Source organism: Sabethes cyaneus, chromosome 2 (genome assembly GCF_943734655.1).
Source record: "Sabethes cyaneus chromosome 2, idSabCyanKW18_F2, whole genome shotgun sequence".
Lineage (NCBI taxonomy): Eukaryota > Metazoa > Arthropoda > Insecta > Diptera > Culicidae > Sabethes > Sabethes cyaneus.
Window position 1 is genome coordinate 193,563,510 of NC_071354.1, and position 23,795 is coordinate 193,587,304.

At 40.9% G+C, this 23,795-nt stretch overlaps 1 protein-coding gene across 3 annotated transcripts in view; it reads left to right on the forward strand.

Annotated features, from left to right (window-relative positions):
- The window catches only part of LOC128738597 (FH1/FH2 domain-containing protein 3-like), a 192,929-nt gene that overhangs the window by 86,023 nt on the left and 83,111 nt on the right, over positions 1-23,795 (forward strand). For all 3 annotated transcript variants that reach the window (XM_053833850.1, XM_053833852.1, XM_053833851.1), the window contains exon 3: positions 4,460-4,569. In XM_053833850.1, the coding sequence (XP_053689825.1) occupies positions 4,460-4,569 (110 nt within the window). The remainder of the gene's footprint in view (positions 1-4,459; positions 4,570-23,795) is intronic.

The following is a 23,795-nucleotide window of genomic DNA, read 5'->3' on the forward strand; positions in this document are numbered from 1 at the left end:
CGGTTGGGGGCACATGGTGAAAACGACGATTTTTTTATAAATCCAAGATGGCCGCCAAAATTTTTTTTACTCCGTTTGAAAGCCTTGTTCTTCTTTACAGAACCGGGCCATTTGTTAGTTATTTCATGGCAAATGTGTGAAATATCACATGATATAGATCTCAAGATTTGCTCAGAATTAAACTTTTTTTGAAACTGTTAGGCCTCTTGGCGAACGAGGGGTCCACTATTTCGAAGTATCAAAAGTGTTATTCTTACTTTTTAACCATTTTCAACCAATTAAGCGCAAAAGTTCCAATATTTGAAGACCTCGTGTCAGTAGTGGCCCCGTTTCAGCGAGAATTACACTCATGATAAATAACATTCACCTAAAAAGCCTTAAACGTCTTTCAAGACTTGACCCTTCAAGGCTTGACAGACTTCGCAGCCGGCTGTTAGAGTACAGAACAATTACTAGTACAACAATCCTACTGATTCTATCTAGTAGCACCGCCTAGCCGAGATTCGAACAAACGACGACAGGTTTGTTAGACCAGCATCGTACCTCGAAGCTAACTGGGTTGACCTGATCCGACCAAATGCATTTGGTTCACAAGCTTCGCGACTTTACTTTTGAATCATTCCCAACGGACAACGGGCTAGGAAAACGCTTGGCAGATAATTATTAATACAAACTTTTCATGCGTTTGTCATCAATTCATGATCGTCATTAAATAATGGTCCCAAATTGGCATCTTTGAAAGTTTTTGGCCTTCTTCGGAGCCTTTGCAGCGACGGAATCGCGGTACCTCACCTCGCAGAATAAATAGATTAGAGATTGTTTAAAAAACAGCAGCATTTCCGTAAACTTTTTCCGTGTTCTTGTTGTTGATGGTGATGCTTTGGTCGCCATTTTCTTTGACTGGGAGAAGAAAATAAACACGTTACGGGACGTGTATTATTTGGCATGATGGTGATTATTTCGCACAAAACCAGGCATAATATTGAAATTTTAAGAATAAGGCCAGAACCGAACTAAAAGAATTGAAAACCAAAGAAAACAATGGGCAGCATGTATAGAAAATCGGGATAGCAGAAATTAACAGGATAGAAATCATTTAAAGAAAACTGAGATAAACTAGTGACGAGAACGGGCAAGGAAAACAAGGCTAACACATATGACATATGGTAAACAATAAGTATTAACAATGAAATTTAAATGCAAGCCAATAAGCATTCAATTCACCTTAAATGGTACTTAACAGCTACTTTGGCATTATATACAGCTACTTTGCTACTAACCTTCTTACAGTGCTGACAATCCCTATTTGCAGTTGATTACCGACAACAAAAATTTGAATAGAATGTTATATGCCAATTTAAAGCAGTTATCCAGCCAACAAGTTAGCAACGTGTAGCATAAAATGCTGGATATGCCAATAAGCGCTTGATTTACTGCTTATGTTAGTGCTTATTGGTTACCTAGGGAGCAGACCTCCCAGATAACACAAGATTGCAATAGAAAGTGCACATTAAGTCGTATGCATGTCAATTTTACATTGGAATTGCATAATGATTAGAGTATGTCAAGGCGAAGTATACAATAAGTTGTTTTGCGGTCGTGCGTGTCGTCATATACAACTTATGGCTGTGATTTGTAAAGCAGTATAGATGATTGTAACATTTAGTTATATCTTAATCGTATATTGAGGATTATTAAGTTGCGTGTTCCAAAAATTGTTGTATAGAATGCAAGATAGAATTATCAAAATTTTTGCACGTATATTGCCTCCACTTTGGTACTTATATGTTCTTATGTGGCGTGAAATATAACTTTTTCTTGCGGATATGATTTCGTATCTCTCAGTTGCAACCGAAATATACAAACCAAATTGTTTACTGGGCTAATTCCTTAGGCCTAGCTTGTATAGACGCAAAACGACGGAAACTATGAAAACCCTTATTCATTATAATTTAGGCCATTGCAAATTATACAAATGCAAACTGAACTGAAATCTGAAGAATACATTGATAAGAAAAGGAGCTACTGTAAAGTGCTCCGATTTTGTTCAAATTTGACTAAAAATCGGCATATTTTTTTACATCTGATCTCTTTTCTGGTAGGTTTTCACATGAAAACTAATATGTGTATATAAAAAGCAAGAATACAGGGTGCGTGACGAATTTTTGCAGTAAATTTCAAATAGCAATTTCTCATACTTACGAAATAATATTCAGATATATCTGGCAGCACTGAACAGCTTATACTGTTGGGTGTTAGATGTAAACGAACAGTGTTGTGTAAACTGATAGATATCGAAATAAGAAAATAATCGGTCAGCCGTCGTCGTTTTATTGCGCGCCGGAGTAAGCGTAAAGGAGAGAGTTCGGTCAGTAAACGTCTCCAATGAGGGGGATGTAATGCCCCCACATTTCATTGAGCAAGGACTAAAGGTGACAGCCGATGTATCCTGAAGATTCTGAAGGATGTTATTATCCCGTGGATGAAGGAGGTTGCTGCTGGACGTCATTTCATCTTCCAACAAGACAGAGCACCTGCTCAAAATGCAAAAAAAAAACAAAAAAAAACACAAAAAATGCTTACTGAAAATGTTTCGGAGTTTTGGGAGAAAGAAATTTGGGCCCCCAGCAGTCCCGATATCAATCCTTTGGATTTTTTTTTGTGTGGACCGTCGTCGAGCGGGATACCAACAGGACGCCTCACACTCAAAGCTCAAAGCTAAGTTCATCGTTCAAAGCTAAGTTCATCGTTTAAAGCTAAGTTCATCGAGGTGATGACGTCTGTGGATCGAAACATAGTAATACGTGCATGCGGCAGTTTCTGGATGCATCTAGACGATTTTTTTGAATGAAATAATTTACAATTCCCATATGTCACGAAAGAAGATAAACCACAAAACATTCCTCCTCCAGTAAAATTGAATCCAAATTAGAGGTACCTACATTGTAATAATACAGTTCACAAAACGGTATTGCCGCTTGCTCTCAAGATTTGGTCTGATATACATATTTGTCAATGTTTGGGCATGTCATTATCGTCGTGGAAAAATGGCATCGACGCGACGGCGCGCCCACTCTAAACCATCAGCGGTGATAGCAGCGCGCAGATCTGTATTAGTACAACATGATATGCCTCTCACATTTTGATATTACAAACTGATAAAATCTAGATGGTCTGCAATTTTTTATCGTCATCATCCAGGCAGAGCATGGGAACCGGATAAGACCTATCTCATTTCTGTTAAATGACACAAATTTGATGCATTTTAATGGTATGCCAATAATACATTTTAAAATATTATCGAAAAACTGGCATTCTGGAAACCATTATTGCTACCCCGACTTAGCGACCTTTGATTACCCTACCAGTTCAGTTGTAGGTACTGACAACAGATACCGCGGGAAAAAGGCACATCTTCCCATGCCAGCTCGTCCCTCGGGCTCATTACGTGAAAAAGGTGTCGTTGGTAAAATTCGTTTCTTTGGTTTTCCAAATGACCAGTGCTTGCTTGTATCGGACGGTACGGTGTGTATAGCGGTGTGCCTTCTGGCCTTTTCTCACAATTAGTGTGCCGGACAGCAATCTGAGATGGTGTAACTTAAGAATGGCACATAAAACTAAACGGAATCAATCCCCCTAGGAGAATTTGCTAGCCAGCCCCGCACAGCCGTCAGAAGGGAACTTTGTGAAGCAATTTCCTTCGTAATTGCGCTCTATTAGGCGCACCTGAGGGCTAGGTAATCTCGCACTGAAGGTCGGAACCAGGAGATAATTTCATTACTTTTCCCAAGCGTCGACTAATAACCGGAACCGAAGACCATAACTCTTGTGAAGTGTGATCTGCACTAGTCCTCCGGCAAGAAAGCAAAGGAAAGAAAAAGAAATAAACGTACATTTTCTTTCATTGCCTGGCAGTTGTCCTGGCCGGTGCATTTGCGGAGAAGAAGCTCCATTTTATGGGATACCGTTTAGGGCCTAGATCGACGCGGTGCACTTTAGAATAGGCGGCGAAACATCGAAACGAAAAACGAAATTAAATGCATTTAATTGGAGATTATAGTGCTGAGACTACCGGCACTGTGGTATGGCCGGGACCACCATTCCGGGCTGATGTCCGCCGTACCATGCTGACCTGGCGAAGGTCGTTCAACTTCAGCGCAGCTTTGGTTTATGTTTGCAGTGATTGCATAATAATGTTTGCCTTTGTATTCTGATTATGTTTCTTCCGCGCTCGGTGCTCATGCTGCACGTTCGCGCTTAAAACTGGTTCTTGGGTTGGTTTTTCCTCCGTCTATCTAGCAGAACGCCCCGGTGCAATTGTGGATATATTTGCATTTCTTTCCGATTTTGATAAATCTGTGCTAAATCTTCGTCGTCCGCCGTATACACACACGGCTTGTTTAGTATTCTTAATGTTTAATGGTTTTTGTTTTGTTTGTTCTGCTGTTTCTCGTTGCAGCTGGATGATGCAGCTCTGCAAGTGTACAAAGACGGCGATTATGGGGCCTACCTGGACCTGGAGTCGTCGCTTGCCGAGCAGTCCGAGGAGATCGAAGGACTCAACGCTAGGTAAGTGGAAATCGTTAAAAGTTTGGTGTTATCCACAAAGTGGGGTAAGTCGTTGGCAGATGCAATGAGATTTCGTGGAGAAAATTTTTGAAAATCTTTTGATAGCATAAGTAACCTAATCAACAAACATCGACCAGAAACAGGCAATCGGGTCTGAATGCATATTCAAACAAATTCAGAGGGCAATGAATTTTTTCATTTAATTTGATTTAATAGCTAGTCTACATCGTACATTTTTATATCCCTATGAATAGTCTAATAATTAGTTGTACTTTTCAACAATGGCACTCCAGTTCTGGAGACGAGTGCTTGAAACAGCACGAGCCACCCCGGCTCTATGCTGCTGAAGAAGAAGAACTCCAGTTCTGGCTTTCGGTAGACTGTAGCCCTTAATTTCAATACTAAGATATTGGTGTGCCTATTTCAAATAGCTACTTAAGGAGAATTTTCGGAGCGAGATTCATTTTAAGTAGCGAAAAATTGATATTTATTTTGTAATCTCAGATTATATATATTATACCTTACTAAGGTGCATTTATAGAATTAGTTATAACCTGCCAAATGTTTCACATTAAAGTAAAAGGACAAGAGCGGATGGTAAACTTACAACGAGAATGCGAGAATTTCTGTGACACATACAACGGTCCAATGACAAAACTACGACAAATAGAGACAGAAAAAAACGATAGCTTAGTTAGTAATAGTAATAATATTAGATGACGACGCAGTGAGAATAGATGTTTAATGTAAGTTTGTGTTGAAGAAAGCTGTTTCTTCTTCTTCTTCTCCTTCAGCATAGAGCCGGGGTGGCTCGTGCTGTTTCAAGCACTCGTCTCCATTCAACTCGGTCTTGGGCCACTCGTCGCTAATTTCCTAGTCGTCTCAGAAGTCGCAAATCGCTTTCGACCTGGTCGAGCCATCGTGCACGTTGGGCCCCCTGTTCCTGGTGCCAGTGGGCATAGATGCCATTTTCACAGATTTTTTCACACGCATAAATTTGGGGCCCTATCATTTCCTCCGCAATATTTCTTTTTTCTAGCGTATTTTTTTCTGTAACATACATAGTTTATAAAGTAATTTAATGATCAGACACGTTGGTAGAACCAGAACTCACAGGAACTGACATAATTGGTGGGTCCCAAATTTATGCGTGTGAAAAAATCTGTGATTCTGGCATCTATGCCAGTGGGGTTGTTGAAGAGGACTATTTTCGTCGCACGGTTGTCCGGCATCTTTACGACTTGTCCGGCCCACCGTAGCCTGCCAATTTTCGCTAGATGTACGATGGGAGTCTCCCCAAGCAGTGCCTGTAGCTCGTGATTCATACGCCTCCGCCACACTCCGCTTTCAGTTTGTACTCCGCCAAATATCGTTCGCAGCACTTTCCGCTCGAATACGGCAAGGGCGCGTATGTCCTCCGTGAGCAGCGTGACGGCTTCAAATCCATGAAGAACTACCAGTCTAATAAGGGTTTTGTACATTGTTAGCTTCGTGCGGCGGCGTACGCTTCTTGATCGTAGCGTTTACGAAGGGCAAAGTAGGCCCGATTTCCCGCTTGGATGCGCCGCTGGATCTCCTTACTAGTGTTGTTGTCCGCGGTCTCTTTGCGATCCCAAATACATGAACTCCTTTACCACTTCTTGTTTGTCGCCGTCAACGGTTACTGTCCGTGGCAGACGCGCGTTTGTTTCCTTTGAGCCTCTTTCTTTCATGTATTTGGTCTTCGATGCATTTATTTTTAACCCAATTCTCCTAGACTCCGCTTTCAGTCTGGCGTAGATTGCCTCCGCCGTCGCAAAGTTCCTGGCTATGATATCGAAGTCATCTGCACAGCCTAGAAGTTGGCTACCCTTGGTAACAATCGTGTCTCTCGTTTCGATGCCCACTCGTCGGATCACCCCTCAAGAGCGATATTGAACAGCATGCAGGGTAAACCGTCACCTTGTCTCAACCCTCGCCGAGTCTCGAAGGACTCGAGAGTGTCGCAGAGATGCGTACGAAACACATCACTCGATCCAATGTAGCTCTGATTAGTCGCGTCAGTTTGTCTGGAAAACCATGTTCGTGCATTATCTGCCATAGCTTGTCTCGATCGACTGTATAGTATGCTGCTTTGAAATCAATAAAGATGTGATGCGTGGGCACGTTGTAGTTCCGACATTTCTGCAAGATCTGTCGGATAGTAAAAATTTGGACCGTAGTTGCGCGAGCCCCCATGAAACCCGGCTGATAATTCCCTACAAAATCTTGTGCTAGCGGTGACACCCGGCGTGACAGGATCTGGGAGAGTATCTTGTAGGCGGCGTTTACCAGCGTAATACCACGATAGTTCCAGCAGTCTAGCCGATCACCCTTTTTCTGGATGGAACAAACCACTCCTTCCATCCATTCCTCCGGTAGCTTTTCCTCCTCCCAAATCCTCGAAATAATCCAGTTTAGAACCTTTCCTAGCGTTTCACCGCCATGTTTATAAAACTGTGTCGGTAGGCGATCTTTCTCAGCGACTTTATTGGTCTTCAGTAGCCCGATTTCTCGCTTGAATTCTTGCAGATCAGGTGCTTGGACATTACTATCTTCTATTGGCGCTCCTAGGTTAATTTCCGTTCCGCCTCCTTCTGCGACTTCGCCATTGAGGTGTTCATTGAAGAGCTGCCTCCATCTGTCGACCACCTCGCGCTCGTTTGTGATTAGATTCCCTCCCTCGTCCCTACACATGTCAGGTTTCGGTGTGTAGCCCTTCCGAGTTTGGTTCACCTTCTCATAAAACTTGCGCGTGTCATTAGCTCGGAATAGTTGTTCTAATTCTTCACGATGTCTGTCCTCCTTTTGGCGCTTTTTTCTCCTCAGGATCGTGGTCAACTGGTTCCTAGCTTGTCAGTATTTGGCCAGGTTCTTTCTAGTGGCAATACTTTATGTAAAATAGTTAAATAATTATAATTATGTTTTAGGCGTCATCAATGACTGAAGGGTAGTAGGTCGAAACGTCCGCTGAAAGCATCATAGTTTTTATTTTCAATGAAAAAATCACCGAAAGTGATATATAAAATTCACGGTGACAATACCTGCAGTATTGTACGCATTGCTATATTTTTGTATTTACGGCGCAATTAGGCTGCTACCGGGTTGGTAACAAAGCGTTCTTTTTAATACCAATGGCTTTGAAGCTTCATAGCGTCGTAAATACAATAGAATACAATAAACATTACTTTCTTTAGCCATATTTTTGACAATTTCTTGCTCAACAACTGTCCCATATGCCACTTTTTCAAATTCTGCTTGGTTGACGTGCAGTAATCAAGAGAGCAAAAAGATCATGACAAACCTGGTCAGAACCAGGCCATCCGTTTGACGCTCTGGCATTTCTCTAGAAGGGAGAGGACGTTCCGAATTTTGGATCAGCCTCTGTCCGGCAGACACGAAATACCTCACGATGTTCAACTTCTTCGCTCCGGGCTGGAGCTGACAGTACGAACAGAGGATCGAGTGTAGTTGCTTGAATGTTTTTACCATGTTTGCCGCAAGTCGACTAATAACGCTGTCAATTTTTTCTGTACAGACTTAATAAACGTAGTCCCTCTATCAAGAAAATAAACGTTGCATTCAAGTAAAAAAATTTTCATCATCATTTGTAGTTTTGCCTTTCTACTATATGAAAATATAGTATAAAGGTATAGAAATCACTCGAAAAACAGAAAATCGAAAGAAAGCCTAGCGGGACGAGTGTCATATACCATTAGACTCAGTTTCGAAAACTGTGTGTGTGTGTGTGTGTGTGTGTGTGTGTGTGTGTGTGTGTGTGTGTGTGTGTGTGTGTGTGTGTGTGTGTGTGTGTGTGTGTGTGTGTGTGTGTGTGTGTGTGTGTGTGTGTGTGTGTGTGTGTGTGTGTGTGTGTGTGTGTGTGTGTGTGTGTGTGTGTGTGTGTGTGTGTGTGTGTGTGTGTGTGTGTGTGTGTGTGTGTGTGTGTGTGTGTGTGTGTGTGTGTGTGTGTGTGTGTGTGTGTGTGTGTGTGTGTGTGTGTGTGTGTGTGTGTGTGTGTGTGTGTGTGTGTGTGTGTGTGTGTGTGTGTGTGTGTGTGTGTGTGTGTGTGTGTGTGTGTGTGTGTGTGTGTGTGTGTGTGTGTGTGTGTGTGTGTGTGTGTGTGTGTGTGTGTGTGTGTGTGTGTGTGTGTGTGTGTGTGTGTGTGTGTGTGTGTGTGTGTGTGTGTGTGTGTGTGTGTGTGTGTGTGTGTGTGTGTGTGTGTGTGTGTGTGTGTGTGTGTGTGTGTGGAACGCTTTTGATTGAGCCAACATTTCTCGGAGATGGCTGGACCGATTTATATGATCTTAGTGTCAAATGAAAGGTCTAGGTGTCCCTTGTTCGCTATTTAATTTCATATTGATTGGATTTTTAGTTCAAAAGTTATGTATACAAATACGAAAAATATGAAACTTCATTATCTCATAGGTCCCTTAACCGATTTGAACAAAATTGATTGCATATGAAAGGGGAGTCTTTTAAAACCTTAACTTCAAGATTTCATGACGAATAGACTTGTGGTTTGAAAGTTACATAAAGGGTTGTGGAAAAAATGTATTTAAAACTGCTTTTTGTTACATATAAGCATTAATTCAAAGGGAAACATCCTACAATTTATTATCATTTGAAAGTTACTATTGAGATCTATCAAACGAAACCAAGTTAATGAAAATCGGACGATTTATTCAAAAGTTATTCAAACTTTAACACTTAAGCGCCGTATATTAAACCGTTAAAATGTATAAAATCGAAATAAATTAATCAAGGGTCGATTGTATTCAATGTATGTGTTATGTATGTGTATGTATGTGTATGTATGCATGCATGCGTGTATGTGTGTATGCATGTATGCGTATTCGTATGTACAGTACTGGACAATATAAAGTACGCACCCGCTCTCATATTATATAACACGCGGTATCTTTTTTATTGTCAAACATGTGAACTCGGTATATTTGGACAAATTGTAGTATTTTCAATGCTTTAAACGATTTATGTATCGTTAAATATAAACATTAGCTATTTTGATCAAGCTATTGTATAGTTCTAGAAAAAGTCAATTTTTAGTTGGTCATAATAAAGTACGCACTACTAATATAATGACTGCACAACGCCGCCCACTGCATACGAATAGTTTCCTCACCATCACACTGCAGCGAAGTGTTAAAACAAATTGTTTGTGATTGATTTTTCATTACTGGTGCGCGTTTTTATCTGGTACGATGGCAAAAAAGCAAATTTGTGAAGATATCCGTAAACTTATCGTTAAAAATCGTAAGGAAGCTTTCTCGAATAGAGAAATTGCTCGAAGATATGAAATTAGTGAGGCAGGAGTACGAAAAACATTGAAAAAATATGAGCAACTTGGAAGCGTAAAAGACCGGACTGAAAGAGGAAGAAAGCGGAGAACTACACCCAGTGATGATCGCCTGATTCGTCGAGAAGTGGCTAAAGATCCGTTCTCTACCAGCCGTTTAATCCGAGAAAATACGAACTTAAATATTTCCGAACGAACTGTTCGTAGAAGACTGAAGGAAATAGGATTTAAAAATGGATTTGCTCAACTATTTCCATTTATCCGAAATGTTAACAGGTTTGTTTATTTCATATTCAATATTTGTTTTTAAGTAATATTAATTTGTATAGGATCAAACGTCTTAAATTTGCTCAAAAATATATCAACAGACCTCTGGAGTATAAAGCCTCTGTATAAAACATCTTCTGAAAGTACATCTATAAAGCTAATTTCTGTTCGATCACTGTGAATAGTTATCTACTATAAATAATGAGAAAGGCATGAAAGTTTCAAGATGTGGTAAGTGCGTACTTTATTTTGTCCAGTACTGTATATGCGGTTTGCAATTTTAAAATTTGCATAGAAATACAAGAACAGTGAGAAACATTTCAATTGTCATTTTCTTTACTTGCTGTTACTCGCAATCGGACGAGCAAAGCAAAAAGCGAAGAAAAGTATTTGATTTAATCATATAAGTATAGTGGTGTACAGGATTGAAAATACTAATGAGTTGATTTTCCCAAATAAATTTATACCAATTTCAAATAAATTTTGCGCATCAATAGATGCTTTTCCAATCAATAGATGCTAGAGCTTAGAAATTTTATATGAAAAAAAGGAAGAAAAGGTTACTAATAATTCTCTACGATTTGTTTTCGCTAGTGACACTTTAAAAGATAATAGTCATGTGTCATGTATCATGTTTTAATAAATAAATGAAAAAGGGTCGATTATTTATTTTTGATTATTTTTGCATGAAAATCAAAACTTGAGCTTTTTTTGAATAAAATTTAATGAAAAAATAGTCATTAGCTTGATCGTATCGTTTATACATTAGATATTTTAGGAAACGATGAGATCAAATAAACAAAACCGGCGCCATAAACATGCTTGAGGATGGGAAATATGATCAATATAATTTCCGGCGCTTGTTATTTTTGTTGGTATGAGTGAGCGCCAACTAAGAAAAAGTCAAATTTCTCTTTTTTCGTTTTTCATATCTAATACTCAGTTATTTTTTCAAATTCAGATATTATCTTTTTTAGATATGGATTTTGAAAAATAAGCAACGGATATTCAAAAATATAGTCAAGTTAATTATAGATGTTCCTGAGAAATTAAAAAATAATTATTGCGGCAGTAGAAAGGCTAGGTCACACCGCTAGGTGGATTAATTCGGGTTTTTTTATGTCGCTATACGAAATTAGTCCATTTTTTGAATGCATGCTTTACTAGCAATAAGTATTTTCTTTGGGCTCAAAAATCTTTTTTTGAGACGTTTTGTGCTCAAAACGGAGACGAATATTCAGTTCTTGTTCGTTCAGTTCGTTTATAATGCTAGTAACTGACAAAAATACGATTTTCAGCACAAAGTCGTACAGCTGCACCTGCATGCAGTTGGTCGCGCTTAATAGGATCCAATCGTATTGAAATAGCTATATAAGTGTATCGCTCATAAATATTCCTCAGTGCGTATATCGCCTCTAAAATGGTACGGATTAGCGGCTTTTGCGCGTCGAATTCGATTTTGTTGAATACATTTCAGTACGTAACTCAACTTTTATTTGCAATCTAATTACCTTGAATAAGGCGGTGGATGATGCTCTACGCGTTCATTAACCAATAAAGTTGGTTTTTTGTAGTTGACTAGGCTATACCACATACTAACAATGTACTTTTTTTTGTGTGTGGATATTATCACTACGACCAGCATTTTGATCATTGTCATCACAATGTACTAAAAATCAACTTTATTGATTAATGGACAACTAAGAAATCGCCGTGGGCGTACACCACCACCCATCGCGTCATTCGGGGGACTGCTGTATACTAACTGTACTGTATACTTGTGTTTTACAAGTCATGTTTGTTTCAAAAGTACTTTAATTATCAATTTTTTAATGCATTGTTTGGGTTTCATTTCGCAATTGAAAACATTGATTTGCGGCTTCTACAAATCATTTTCTTTCCAAAAGTATCCAATTTATTTAAATAATTAGGGTATCAGTTGTAATTAGCCTAACTGTTAATAGAGCAAAAGTTACATCGGGCTAGCTTATCAGTGCCGGATAATTTTACCAGGAAATCATCAGGTCATGCAGGCGGCACCGGCAATTCCGGTTGCAAATTTTATATGCCTACAGCGTATTAATATGCACCCGTGACGCTGATTGTCTGCGGAACCGTAACAGCAGGCAAAATAAAAACAAACTTTCTACTGACTATTTGACTCCACTTTAATAGTACAAAAAAGCCACCCAGTTCCTTTTTTTTATAAAACAAGTTGCTTACCCACCCGCCGGCGAAGCAACTATATGTGCGCAATTAGTAGGATGTTAAAACATGGCGCTAAATTTAACGCTTCTGGCATTTCCGATTACTTCTTTAGGCATGCGGGAGCATTCAAATGACCACGTTCGTTTTCTGATCCATATCACTTGATTGGGTAATATTTTGTCAAAAGGCATTTACTAATAATATTTGTTTTGGATGGAACAAATCGCAATAAAAACTAGTTCAAATTAAAACACCAACTTCAAAGAGGTTGACGTGGAATCACCCTCAGCCGGGCTGGCCTCCAGCGCCAAACGCAAGGCGCTACTTCCTGTGCGACGCGACGGTACCGTCGCTGTGGCATTCATTTGTTTTGTTTTTTTTTTGTTTTACTCACTGTTACTTCCCCGCAGCTGAAATCGAAAGCTAATTTGGTTGTGGAGCACTTTCGATAAGTGGGTAGCTGCGGCTGTTGCCGACGATGAGTGTTGTTGATTTTCGAGACTCATTAGCATAAGTGAGGTTGGCGGTACTTGTTTTGCAATAATTGCTAGAGAGCTACTACTGTCGCGATGCTTTTTGCAATCTACGTTGCAGCAACTAACGGCGAACAGTTGGTGAATTTGCGGATAATTATTTGCGACATATGTAATTTTAAATGATTTTCGCGACAATGTTCAAAATGTTGCAGTGGTTTTATATCTCAGTAGATTCTATGTGATATAATTCAACGATAACTATTTCTGATAGTCCTCCAAAGTAAAGGTATAAACAAGCAACTTAATGGAACCAATTGGTCCACAAAAACTCTTGTATACTCTCTTTCGCGCAACCGGCACTGCTCGCTGGAAATTGTGGACCAGTAGTATCTGTCTTCCCATCACACACTAAATCAGGCTACACTAGTGACCGAGCCAGTTGACGACAAATGATCGGTAAACAATTTCAGATAAAAATTTCTATATATTTTTGTTGTGCAGCCAGTCTGTGGCACAACCGGGTGAAATGCAATAAATTGACACCCTCGGAAAAAAATGTGCAAACTTTCTCTACGTTTTGTGCCGTGCGATCCCAGAGTGGTCTTCCCAACGTTCCTTCGTACCGGTAGGTTACCACTGTACTGGCTGCCGGTGTGGATAGGTGTCGGCACAAATAGCCCTTTCCAAGAAAAGAGGATCATTTTTGTGCCATCTTCTCGGAGTTCGGCGGCGCCGACCGGCAATGCAGGAACGAAATTTTCCAACTTTACGCTTCTCTGCCGGGTCTCGGCTACAAACCAATGCTGCTGCTACGGCTGTTGCTGCTACTGGTTACTAATGATTTTGTACAAGTTTTTATTTTTTGCGCTTCCTCAGCAAAAGCAATAAGCGGCAGCAGCCGTACCGGCAGTAGCAACTCTGCACTGCCGGTGTCAAGCATGATGTTCGTACGGCTTCAAGCATGGGAGCTAGAAACAAGAAATGCTTTAAAATGCTAACTACCATCGTTTTACGTGCTTTGAGTGGCTTTTGATTGCGTTCCGGTTTCGGATGCAAGGGCAGGGTTGCCGTGTTGGTTTAGTTTTAGAATGTTTTAATTTTTATCAGCAAACCGGAAGCATCCCTTCGCAGACGCGTTGAGATTAATTAAATGCTGTTTTTAGTGCATTGAAATTATTTATAAATTATGTTAGTTCTGACAAGACTTACACGACAATTCGATCAAATTTGATATCATAAAATTATCTAACGAGAACGTAATTTGCTTCTATATAATCGAAAAAGACGTCTCGTGTGATGTGGAATAATCTCGCTTCATGGATGTCGGAGCACCGAATCGCCTAAGATTGTTCCAATTCTATTTCACAAACAGCTGCCACCGATTGACCTTCCATCTGAGAAATCATCAATAAAGCTGACCAGTCGATCCTAGTCGGAAACTATTGTCGGTATCTTGTTAGCCAATTTTCTCCGTGATGATTCTTTAGATAATTGAGGTCAAAAGAGCCGTAAAACTTTTGCTCATCATTGCTATTAGAAGCATGAAGATGAGCATTTGATGCCATTTTACTCGGCGTATGATGATGAAAGTTTTTTTTATTGAAACGTGAAAAGGATTGCTTTACATGCTACTCCTACTCTTTGTGTTCCGATTTTACTTGCTTTTACTTATTTGGTCTTGCCGCTTCAGTAAAGCAATGTTCGAAAAAGTTATGTATGGGACATTTATACAGCCAATAATTATTTATAATATTGCTAAATTAAGTATTGCTCTATCTTTTGTATTTACGATGCACTTTTCGCATTCACATTTGTTGGTGCACAAAGTGCGGAATATTGTAGCTAATAATTACTTACTTATTTAGTTATTGGTCTATGTCCGCCGGTTCGGCAGAACAAAGGGACGAAATCAGAGATCTTCACTGCCGACGGTTACCCGCCACCGGTGTTACCGGCCACGCTTTCACCTGTCGCCGGGACTGGTTCTCGTCAACATCCCGGATGTCGTTAGCTAAACTGCGTCGCCATGAACCTCTGCATCTGCCTTTTCTCATTGTCCTTGCGGATTCTAGTTCGAGTGCTTTTCTGCACATCTCGTTCACTTCTTTTCTTAAGGTGTGTCCAATCCACCTCGACAACGACAATGGAGTTTCTCGTTGGAATTGGTAGGCCACCAGACACGTTTTGCATTACCTCCGCCGAAACGCACTGCTTTTCGCAGGCGTACAGCAATATGAATTGAACGTTCGAGTTTAAAATTCAGGTTTTGGTATGTAGGATGATCTGGTTTGAGTGCCAGATGTTTCACAGACTTGCAAAGGCATCCCTGGCTTTCCTGATCAGTGTGGCTATTATCAGTCTTGATTCTAGATACCACCTTCGGTCGTTGTCTGGCTATCAAGACATTGAATGACTTCCGCTTGCTCAACTTGTTGTCCAATTACTGTAAAGTTATCACAATAGAATAAAATACTGGTCGTAGTGATAATGTCCATACTGTGAAGTCGGTGGGATTGTTAGTGTTCACTACCATAGACTTAGTCTTTGCTACACTGAGTGTGAAATTTGCTGCCTGATAGCTCTCGGAGAAGTGATCTAACTTACTCTGCATATCAATTCGGCGTTGTGCGAACAAGACAATCCATTTATTTATTTATTTATTTATTTATTTATTAAATCAACGGGCTCGAGATAGTCCTAATGATTGTCGACAGTTACGTAAAAATACAGTCAAGTGAGACAAATACAAATACAAAAACAGTTTAAACATAAGTCTACATCACTCGCGGTTTACTGCTCCCGAAAAAAGCTTGCAAATCTTCTGCCAAGTATTCGACGCGACAGATGATAATCGAATAATGATGACACTTGATTAAAAACTCGCTGCAAGCCACCGATAGCGCCATTCATAGAGTAATTAGTGTGACGAACTGGTAGTCTTAGCATTGCACTATTACGCAGTGCTCATGGTTGCACATTTATGTTAATCTGCTCCATAAGCGCAGGGCTATCTATTCTACCCTGCAGGCAATCCGCAATGAACAAAGCTCTAGAGGCAACTCTACGAACACAGAGAGGTTCAAAGTCAATCAGTTGACAGCGGCTTACATAACTAGATAGACGGAACGGGTCTCTACATGGCAACTTTCGCAAAACGAATCGAAGAAATCGGCGCTGAATTGATTCAATTCTCTCTGTACTGTTGTTGTAGTTAGGATTCCAAACGGGCGAACAGTATCCCAGCACGGACCGCACCAGCGAACAATACAGTGACTTAAGGCAATATATATCAGATAATTTTTTACGATCTTGAAAATGAAGGCTAATGATGAAGCTTTAGCGACAATGTACGAGATATGCTCCTTGTGCGTTAACTGCGGATCCAAGATAACTCCCAGGTCTTTAATATGCGAAACACGTTCAAACGATGTGCCATAGGCCTCATAACAAAACAGGATCGGATCTTTTTTCTGGAGAAAGTAATTTATTGAACGCTTCTCCGGGTTCACTAACATGCGGTTCACATCGCACCAAGTGGCAAGGGCCTCCAACTGATTTTGGAGAAAGTAACAATCGTCTGTCGAACGGATCTGGGAAAACATTTTCACGTCATCCGCATACGAGAGTCGAGGGCATTTGATAGCCAAATTAACATCGTTGAAGTAGAGCAGAAAGATCAAAGGTCCTAGATGGCTTCCCTGAGGAATACCTGTAGAGGCTAGCTTGCTATCGGACCTACAATCTCCAATGGCAACCACCAATGGATTGGTGGATTGGTCAGATATGAGCGAAACCAGCGCAGAAGGTCATCGCTAACGCCCAGTCTATGCAATTTTGCAATTGCGATGTCATGGCTTATCTTATCAAAAACAGGCGATAAGTCTGTGTCTAAGACGTCTGTTTGATCACGGTGGTCCATACTTCCCGTTATGTATGTTGTCAGATACAGCAGGTTAGTGGAGGTAGAGCGCTGGGAAATGAAACCATGTTGATCGGCACTTAGATATTGCATGCAGTGAGACAGTAGAGGTTCCATAATTACCAGCTCAAATAGTTTTGAAACTGCACTGAGCGATGTGATTCCTCTATAGTAGTTTACATCTCGTTTGCTAGCTTTTTTATGCATAGGAAACATATGCGCAAATTTCCAACACGATGGGAATACGCCGCTAGAGATGGACATTCGGAATAGATAGAGCAATGGCATCAACAAACAGGATATGTGTCTCTTCAAGAATGCAGAAGGTACTCCATCAGGTCCAGGGTTGAAGGACGACTTGAGCATGTAAGCGGCCTTTGAAATTTTCTCGACGTTGACATCGATGGCACCTAGTGTTTGACCATAAATTGGAACATTGCTTGCTGCTAGGGCAACACGGTCAACGCTCAATACCTCGTTAGTGAAAACACTTGCAAATTTGCTGGAAAAGGAACGGCATATATACTGAGGTGCGGCAGCGATTTCCTCGTTGTATTCCATAGATGACGGGAGGCCGGACTCTCTGCGTTGATCGTTTACATAGTTCCACTTCCAGAAGCACTTCGGGTGACGTTTCAGTTTCCGTTGAATGCTGTGTTGATGCCGCGAAAAGCATTCCCTACTGGCTCGCCTATATAAGTGGTTTACTCTCGCATAATGAAGTTTTAGCGAAAGCGTGCGTTGCTTCGTGAATCTCCGCAATGCTGCTCTTTTGTATGGCTTCAGTTTGCGCAACTCATTCGTGTACCAAGAGGGGTGAGAAGTGTTGAGGAGACTTCTTTTCTGGACGTGTCGATCTATAACATACATATAATAGGACATGTGAGAAGGTTTGCGCCGCAGCTTCGACGTCGTCTGGGTTAAGTATCTCTGCTCAGTCAATACTGGACAATACGGCATTAATACTATGCTAATCAGCTTTACGGAAATTGAAGGATACAGCCGCGGGAAGTTCAATGAAGTCGCGAAGGAGCTTATCCTCAATACAGACTATCGAGGGGCGGGTGGTGCGAAACGGGCTTAATTGGCGGTCATGGAGCTGTGGTGATGAATGGGGCCTTTTCTGATAAGCTCACAAAACAGAGATCCAAGCAACGGTTGTTTTCGTTAACTACATGGGTAACTTGATGGAGCATTGCAGCACTATAATTGTCAAGAAGGTTTACTGCACCAGCAAGGATCATCGAGTTTTCAGGATCCGGGAAGAGAAATCCGCTATGGACTGGTTTCCATGAGATAGCTGGCAGGTTAAAGTGGCCCAGAATGACGATCTCATGAAGAGGAGTAGCCTCTGTCATAATTGAGTACACCGATTGACAGTGGGCATCAATAAGATCGTTGTCGCGGACACGATCAGGTGCGATGTATATAGCGCAAAGAAAATGTGTGCGATCACTTAGCTTGATGGCCGTCCAAATTTGCTCTACATTGTTCTCGATGACCGTCGGTTAGGTGACAATTATCGTGCTCCATCGTTCTATTCAACACCGTTCAAGAAATCCGTGTCGAGACTGTCCGTCCATACAGCTTCAGAGAACGCGTTGCCGAAGTGTGTGTCTTGTGGCGGACCCATCTATATCAGTAGCAAAATTAGTCAACTAACTCACCTTGATCAATAGTTGTCCTGATTGCGTGGAAATGACACTGGATAAGCGGTTCCAGGTCGTAAACTACAGGAAATTGTACACTAATTGTCTCTATTGTGGCCACTACGGTAAGCTACGTTCGAGAGTGTAATTAAAATTATCGCTGCCGAAAATTTAGAAAGAAACACTATGCTTCATCTTGGACTATCAACATCAAATTTTGGTTCTGCAGCTGATGATCAGGTTCAGAAACAATCGCAAACAATAGGTTCTGGTGTTTCTACGACTACAGCAGCCGCAACGGCAACTCTTAAAAAATCTGTTGTGTCAGATTTTAAAGTTACCCAAGAAAGCAACTAGTGTACTAATACCAAGCGGATGTTGGCAGTTCGCAGATACAGATAAATAGTTCTGTGTCTGCTACAAATCTACAATTGTTTCCCGTATTTCAAACTATTCGGTATCGATGGTTTTTTGCTTATTAAAAAAGGTATGGAGGACCGATCTTCAACGACGATTCCAACTCGCAGCTAGAATCTTCCATCCGACATGATATTGGCGGATCCAGCTTTTCATAAGCAAGCTCTAATTGATATTCTTCTGGGCTTGGAATATTACTATGAGTTCTTGTTGCTAAATAACGGTAGAATACAAATACAGATTGTTGGCGAAGGGCTTTCTCTATTCGTCAACACCGTTTTCGGATGGATTCTACCTGGAAAGGCGGATCTGAGAAGCATGAACCTTGTTATTTGCTGTCACGTGACGGTCGGTGCAACTACTTTGGAGAAAACGATTGAGCAAGAGGCTCCAAAGCTGACTCAGCAAGCAAAGGACTGGAAAAAGCTTTTCCAAACCACATTAGCGTAGCGAAACTCAACGGGACGATACATTCCGTGGAACGGAGGCTTATTTGCGAGCTTGCTTATGTGCATTTGGATCAAAATCACAAGGACATCGTTCCGGACCGTTTTCTACTTACTTCAAAGAGACGTCCATTCATCCAATTACTCCCTGAATGACGCGCTGATAATAGGTCCGGTGATTCAGGACCACCTATTTGATCTGCTTCTATGATTTCAACGTACCTTTAGGCCGTTCCCAACTGGCATACGAAGAAGGTGGTTAATATCACGGGCAAAGGCTTCGCTTGTTCGTAACCTTTACATCGATGACTACATCATCGGAGAAGCAGACTCCGAAGAAGAGGCTGTTTTGATGCGGCAGAAATTAAAACAGCTGCTGTCAAAAGGTGGCTTCAGACTGCTATCAAGCTCGAAGTACGTGTTAGCAGGATTGGCTGCTGCTGAATCGGGAACTTTGTCTAAACTGAGCTTGGTTCAAGAGCGTCTCAAAACGTTGAGAATCAACTGGCAATCAGGTTCTAGATTTGCAGACCATCGATGCATTTGGTTTCACTGTAAGTGGACAGTGAAATAGGTGCAAGGTATATTCCGTAATCGCACAGTTATTCGATCCTACCGATATTACAGTGCCCAATATTGCATAGGCAAAGATTCGAAGGCAGCTACTTATCGGAGCTACGTCAGACTTGAAGCAATAGTGGGCCCATTTCTGTAGGCAGCTTCCATTACTTCCCAACATGAAGGTGGGCCGACACACGTTTACCGATGATCCAATGCACAACAGGGCATATAGTCTTAGTAACTGGCCCTTCCAAAAACCAAAAAGAATGAAAAAGAAGATGATCCAATGTTAATACAGTTCCAAACATTTTCGGATGCTTCCAAAGCCACCTACGGTGTGTGTCAAAGGTCGAGTTATTGACCGCAAAATCTCTTCCCGCGAGTTTGAAGAAGACTACGCTCGCAAGGTTGAAATTTTGTGGAGCCTTTGTAGCTGCAAAACTTTACCGAGCGACCGTTCATGCATTCAAGATGGAAGATATTTAGGCTTGGTTCTGGTCAGATTCAACCATTGTACTGCCATGGCTGAAGCTACCACCATACGTGTGGACAATAACTACTTCATCCGCGCTCGTGCTACTGGAATACTTTTGCGAATTATCGCGCTCTGTGAAGATTCATCCGGAAGTATCAACGTCCTAAGTCGCCTCCCATTGCGCCATTACTCAGCGTTACGAATCTCAAAGAAATCAAATGTGTATTGATACGATGCGTTCAACGGAAGTCATTCGCCGCAGAAATGAGGGCACTACACTGGATCGACCAGACATACTCTCGAGTTCGCGCCCCTATGATGATGACACTCGGTCAAATCCGGCAAGAACTCTGGTCTTTGAAAGGTAGAGAACTGGCGACCCTGTCTCAGTTTCACAAACCTCTAGTCACTTTCTAAAACGTCGTACAACTGCTACTCGTGCATTCGATGTCACCGGAGTCAACTAACCCAGTCCACATGAAATGTCCAAAAGGTCAATTAATTCGAACCTACTGCAGTTCTGTTCGTTTTGCCTTCGCCAGACAGAAGACGCAGCTCACGTAGATACAATATATACATATCCCAAGTAACAATTCCAAGTTTTATTACGTTCGTATAGTGGTTTTCAAGACCAATTTCATAAAACCGCCAATAAAACTATGAGCTCCACCAGAACTTTCTGATGACCGCTATAAAACTGCTTTCTGACCAAGTGGCCCACTCCTCAGAATGTTTTCATAACCGCTATAAGAATCAAGCTATAAGCTCAAGTAGCCGTATCACGCTCTGCTCAAAGCAGCAATAAAACCGGTTAAGCTTTCGCTGCTTGACAGCCATCGCCATAATTTAAAAAAGCTTTTCGCTCTTCGCATTTCGCTTTTCGTATTTCGCATTTCTGGCAAAAGCTAAATAAGTTCACTAGCTTTGTCAACTTGAAAATATATCTGTGAAAAGAAAAGTTTACTGACATATCATTCTGAACGATTTGGTTTATACCGACCAGAATAAAATATCCCATAGAATATTTATTGAATTTTAAGCAATTTCATTGGCTTGCAGCATGTGCGCGTTTAATTTCATCGTGCATATTGATATGATAGGTCGATAAAATCAGTGCGTCAATGAAATTTTGCAACTGTCGAAAACTGGTTGTTTTAACAAATTGAAAATATTCAGTTAGTCAATCTCAATTTCTAGCAAAATCATTTTAGTTGCTTCCTCTGACAGGAAAACCGATTGATAATGACCTTCTTTCTGCAAAATACTTTGCTTTGATGAATTGTTGTTTGCGAGCTAAAACAAAATACTAGAATATGGCAATATGGCTTCGCATAAAAAAGTGATTTTGGTGTAGAACTTTGGTATTCTTCATAATAGCAGCAAAAAAACTGTTTGGTCAGGGTGTTACCGTTTTAATAGCTCTATAAAGCTAACAGATTTATTGCGGTTTGACAAGTAACCGCGATAAGATCAGTTTTGATTGGTGCGCCATTTTGTATTGATACGCCATACGTATGGTAGGTTTGTAAGAGACGTGGTGCAGCCAACAAGTTTTAACGTGGTAATAAAAGCAATCACAATAAATTTGCTTTATTAACAGTTTTATTATGGTTTTCTAGCTAGCTATAAGTGTGTTTGGACTCGTATCCGCTTGGTATTGCGCAATACCACAATAAAACCAGAGGTAATGATTAATACCGCAATAAAACCTTTATAAAATTCAAGTAAAACCAAGTGGCTTTAGAATTGTTACTTGGGATCTTAAAGCTGCTTTTGACCGTATTGACCACCAAGTGAAGCTTCGGAAACTGAACCGGCTAGGAGCTTTTAAAGGCTTTATCTGCTGGCTTCAGACTTGCCTGACAAATCGACAACTCTTAGTTGAACTAGGCTCTATTGAGTCGTACTGCTTTTGCAATCAGTCTGGAGTCCCACGAGGAAGCAACCTAGGATCATTACTATTAAATATATTCTTTAATATCATTTTTTTGTGATCCCATCGCGCTGCAAGCTACTATATGCTGATTATCTAAAGATATTTTTTTCTCTACGATCTGTTGAGGACTGTCGGCTTTTGCAAGGCCTTATAGACCAATTTACACATCCTGACCATCAGTATTTCCATTTGCTCAGTCATCACCTTCACTCGAAACGAAACACCCATCGTGTATAATTTCAAAATCGTAGAGTCTTGTGTTGAACGGGTCAGAGTTGCTAAGGACTGCTGCTGGGTTTTATCATACGCATGGCTACAGATTTCAGTGACCCATTTTGTTTGCGTGCTCTCCACTATTTGCTGGTACGCTCCAGTCGGAAGACGGCTTCTGTGGTATGGAGTCCTTTCACTATTGTTCCACAAGAATCGAAGCCGCGCAACGGAGATTTATCAGCCATGCATTGAGACTCTTCCGTGGTTGGACCATTAAAATCTCCCACCCTATGAGGACCGCTGTAAACTACTGAATGCCGAAACTCTAAGCAAAAGGAGAAACGTTTCCAGAGCCGACTTCCTAGCCCAACTTTTGAAATGGGAGATCGATGCTCCTGAACTTCTAGGTATGATAGATGTAAATGTTATGCCATGGCCACTTCCAAGGATTTCTTCGACCGGACTTTCATCGCACACATTATGGACAGCACGAACCAATTCAGGCGATGTGTTGTTTATTTAATAATGTATATCAATAATTTGACTTTTCCATATTGACGAATTCATTAAGGAATAGAATTAGGACAAATGAATATTTATGATTGTAACTATTTATGTAACTTACTTTTTTAATTTGTACTGTGAATGAAAAGATGATGGGTTTTTGTGCCAATTTAAGATTGATGTCAATGTTGTCATCTCAAATCGGCCTTTCCCATACATACCCTTCATACCCCTCTATCAGTTAAAGTTGAATAGATTAAATAAATAAATTAATTAATAAAATAAAATCAAATAAAACCTACGTCGCCGTCTTCATGTGCTTCAACACAAAGGCCGTTCGCCTTGAGCTAGCAGAGGATCTCACCACTGCTGCTTTCTTAGACGTCTTGTGACGATTCACGTCTTGTCGAAGTCTACCTGCCGAGTTACAATCGGATAACGAATTGAACGACCCAACTACGTTGGCCAAGATCGCCAATTAAACTTTCCAGTATGGCGTTGTGTGGAAGTTTATCCCGCCGCATGCGCCCGACTTTGGTGTCCTCTGGGAAGCCGCCGTAAAATCTGTTAAGACATCACTCATTGGAGTTCTGTGGGTAAACGACAATTTTCATTCGACGACATGATAGTGATTCTCACTCAGGATGAAACGGTCATGAACCGTCACCCATTAACTCCATTGTCAGAGGATCCAGACAAACAACAGGTACTCAGAAATACGCGATCCGGATTATGGTGATGTCCTCACAAATCCACTGCAGCACAACCAACAAATGCAGAAACTTGTTCAGCAGCAGCATTAGAGGAGATGAAGACGGGAATA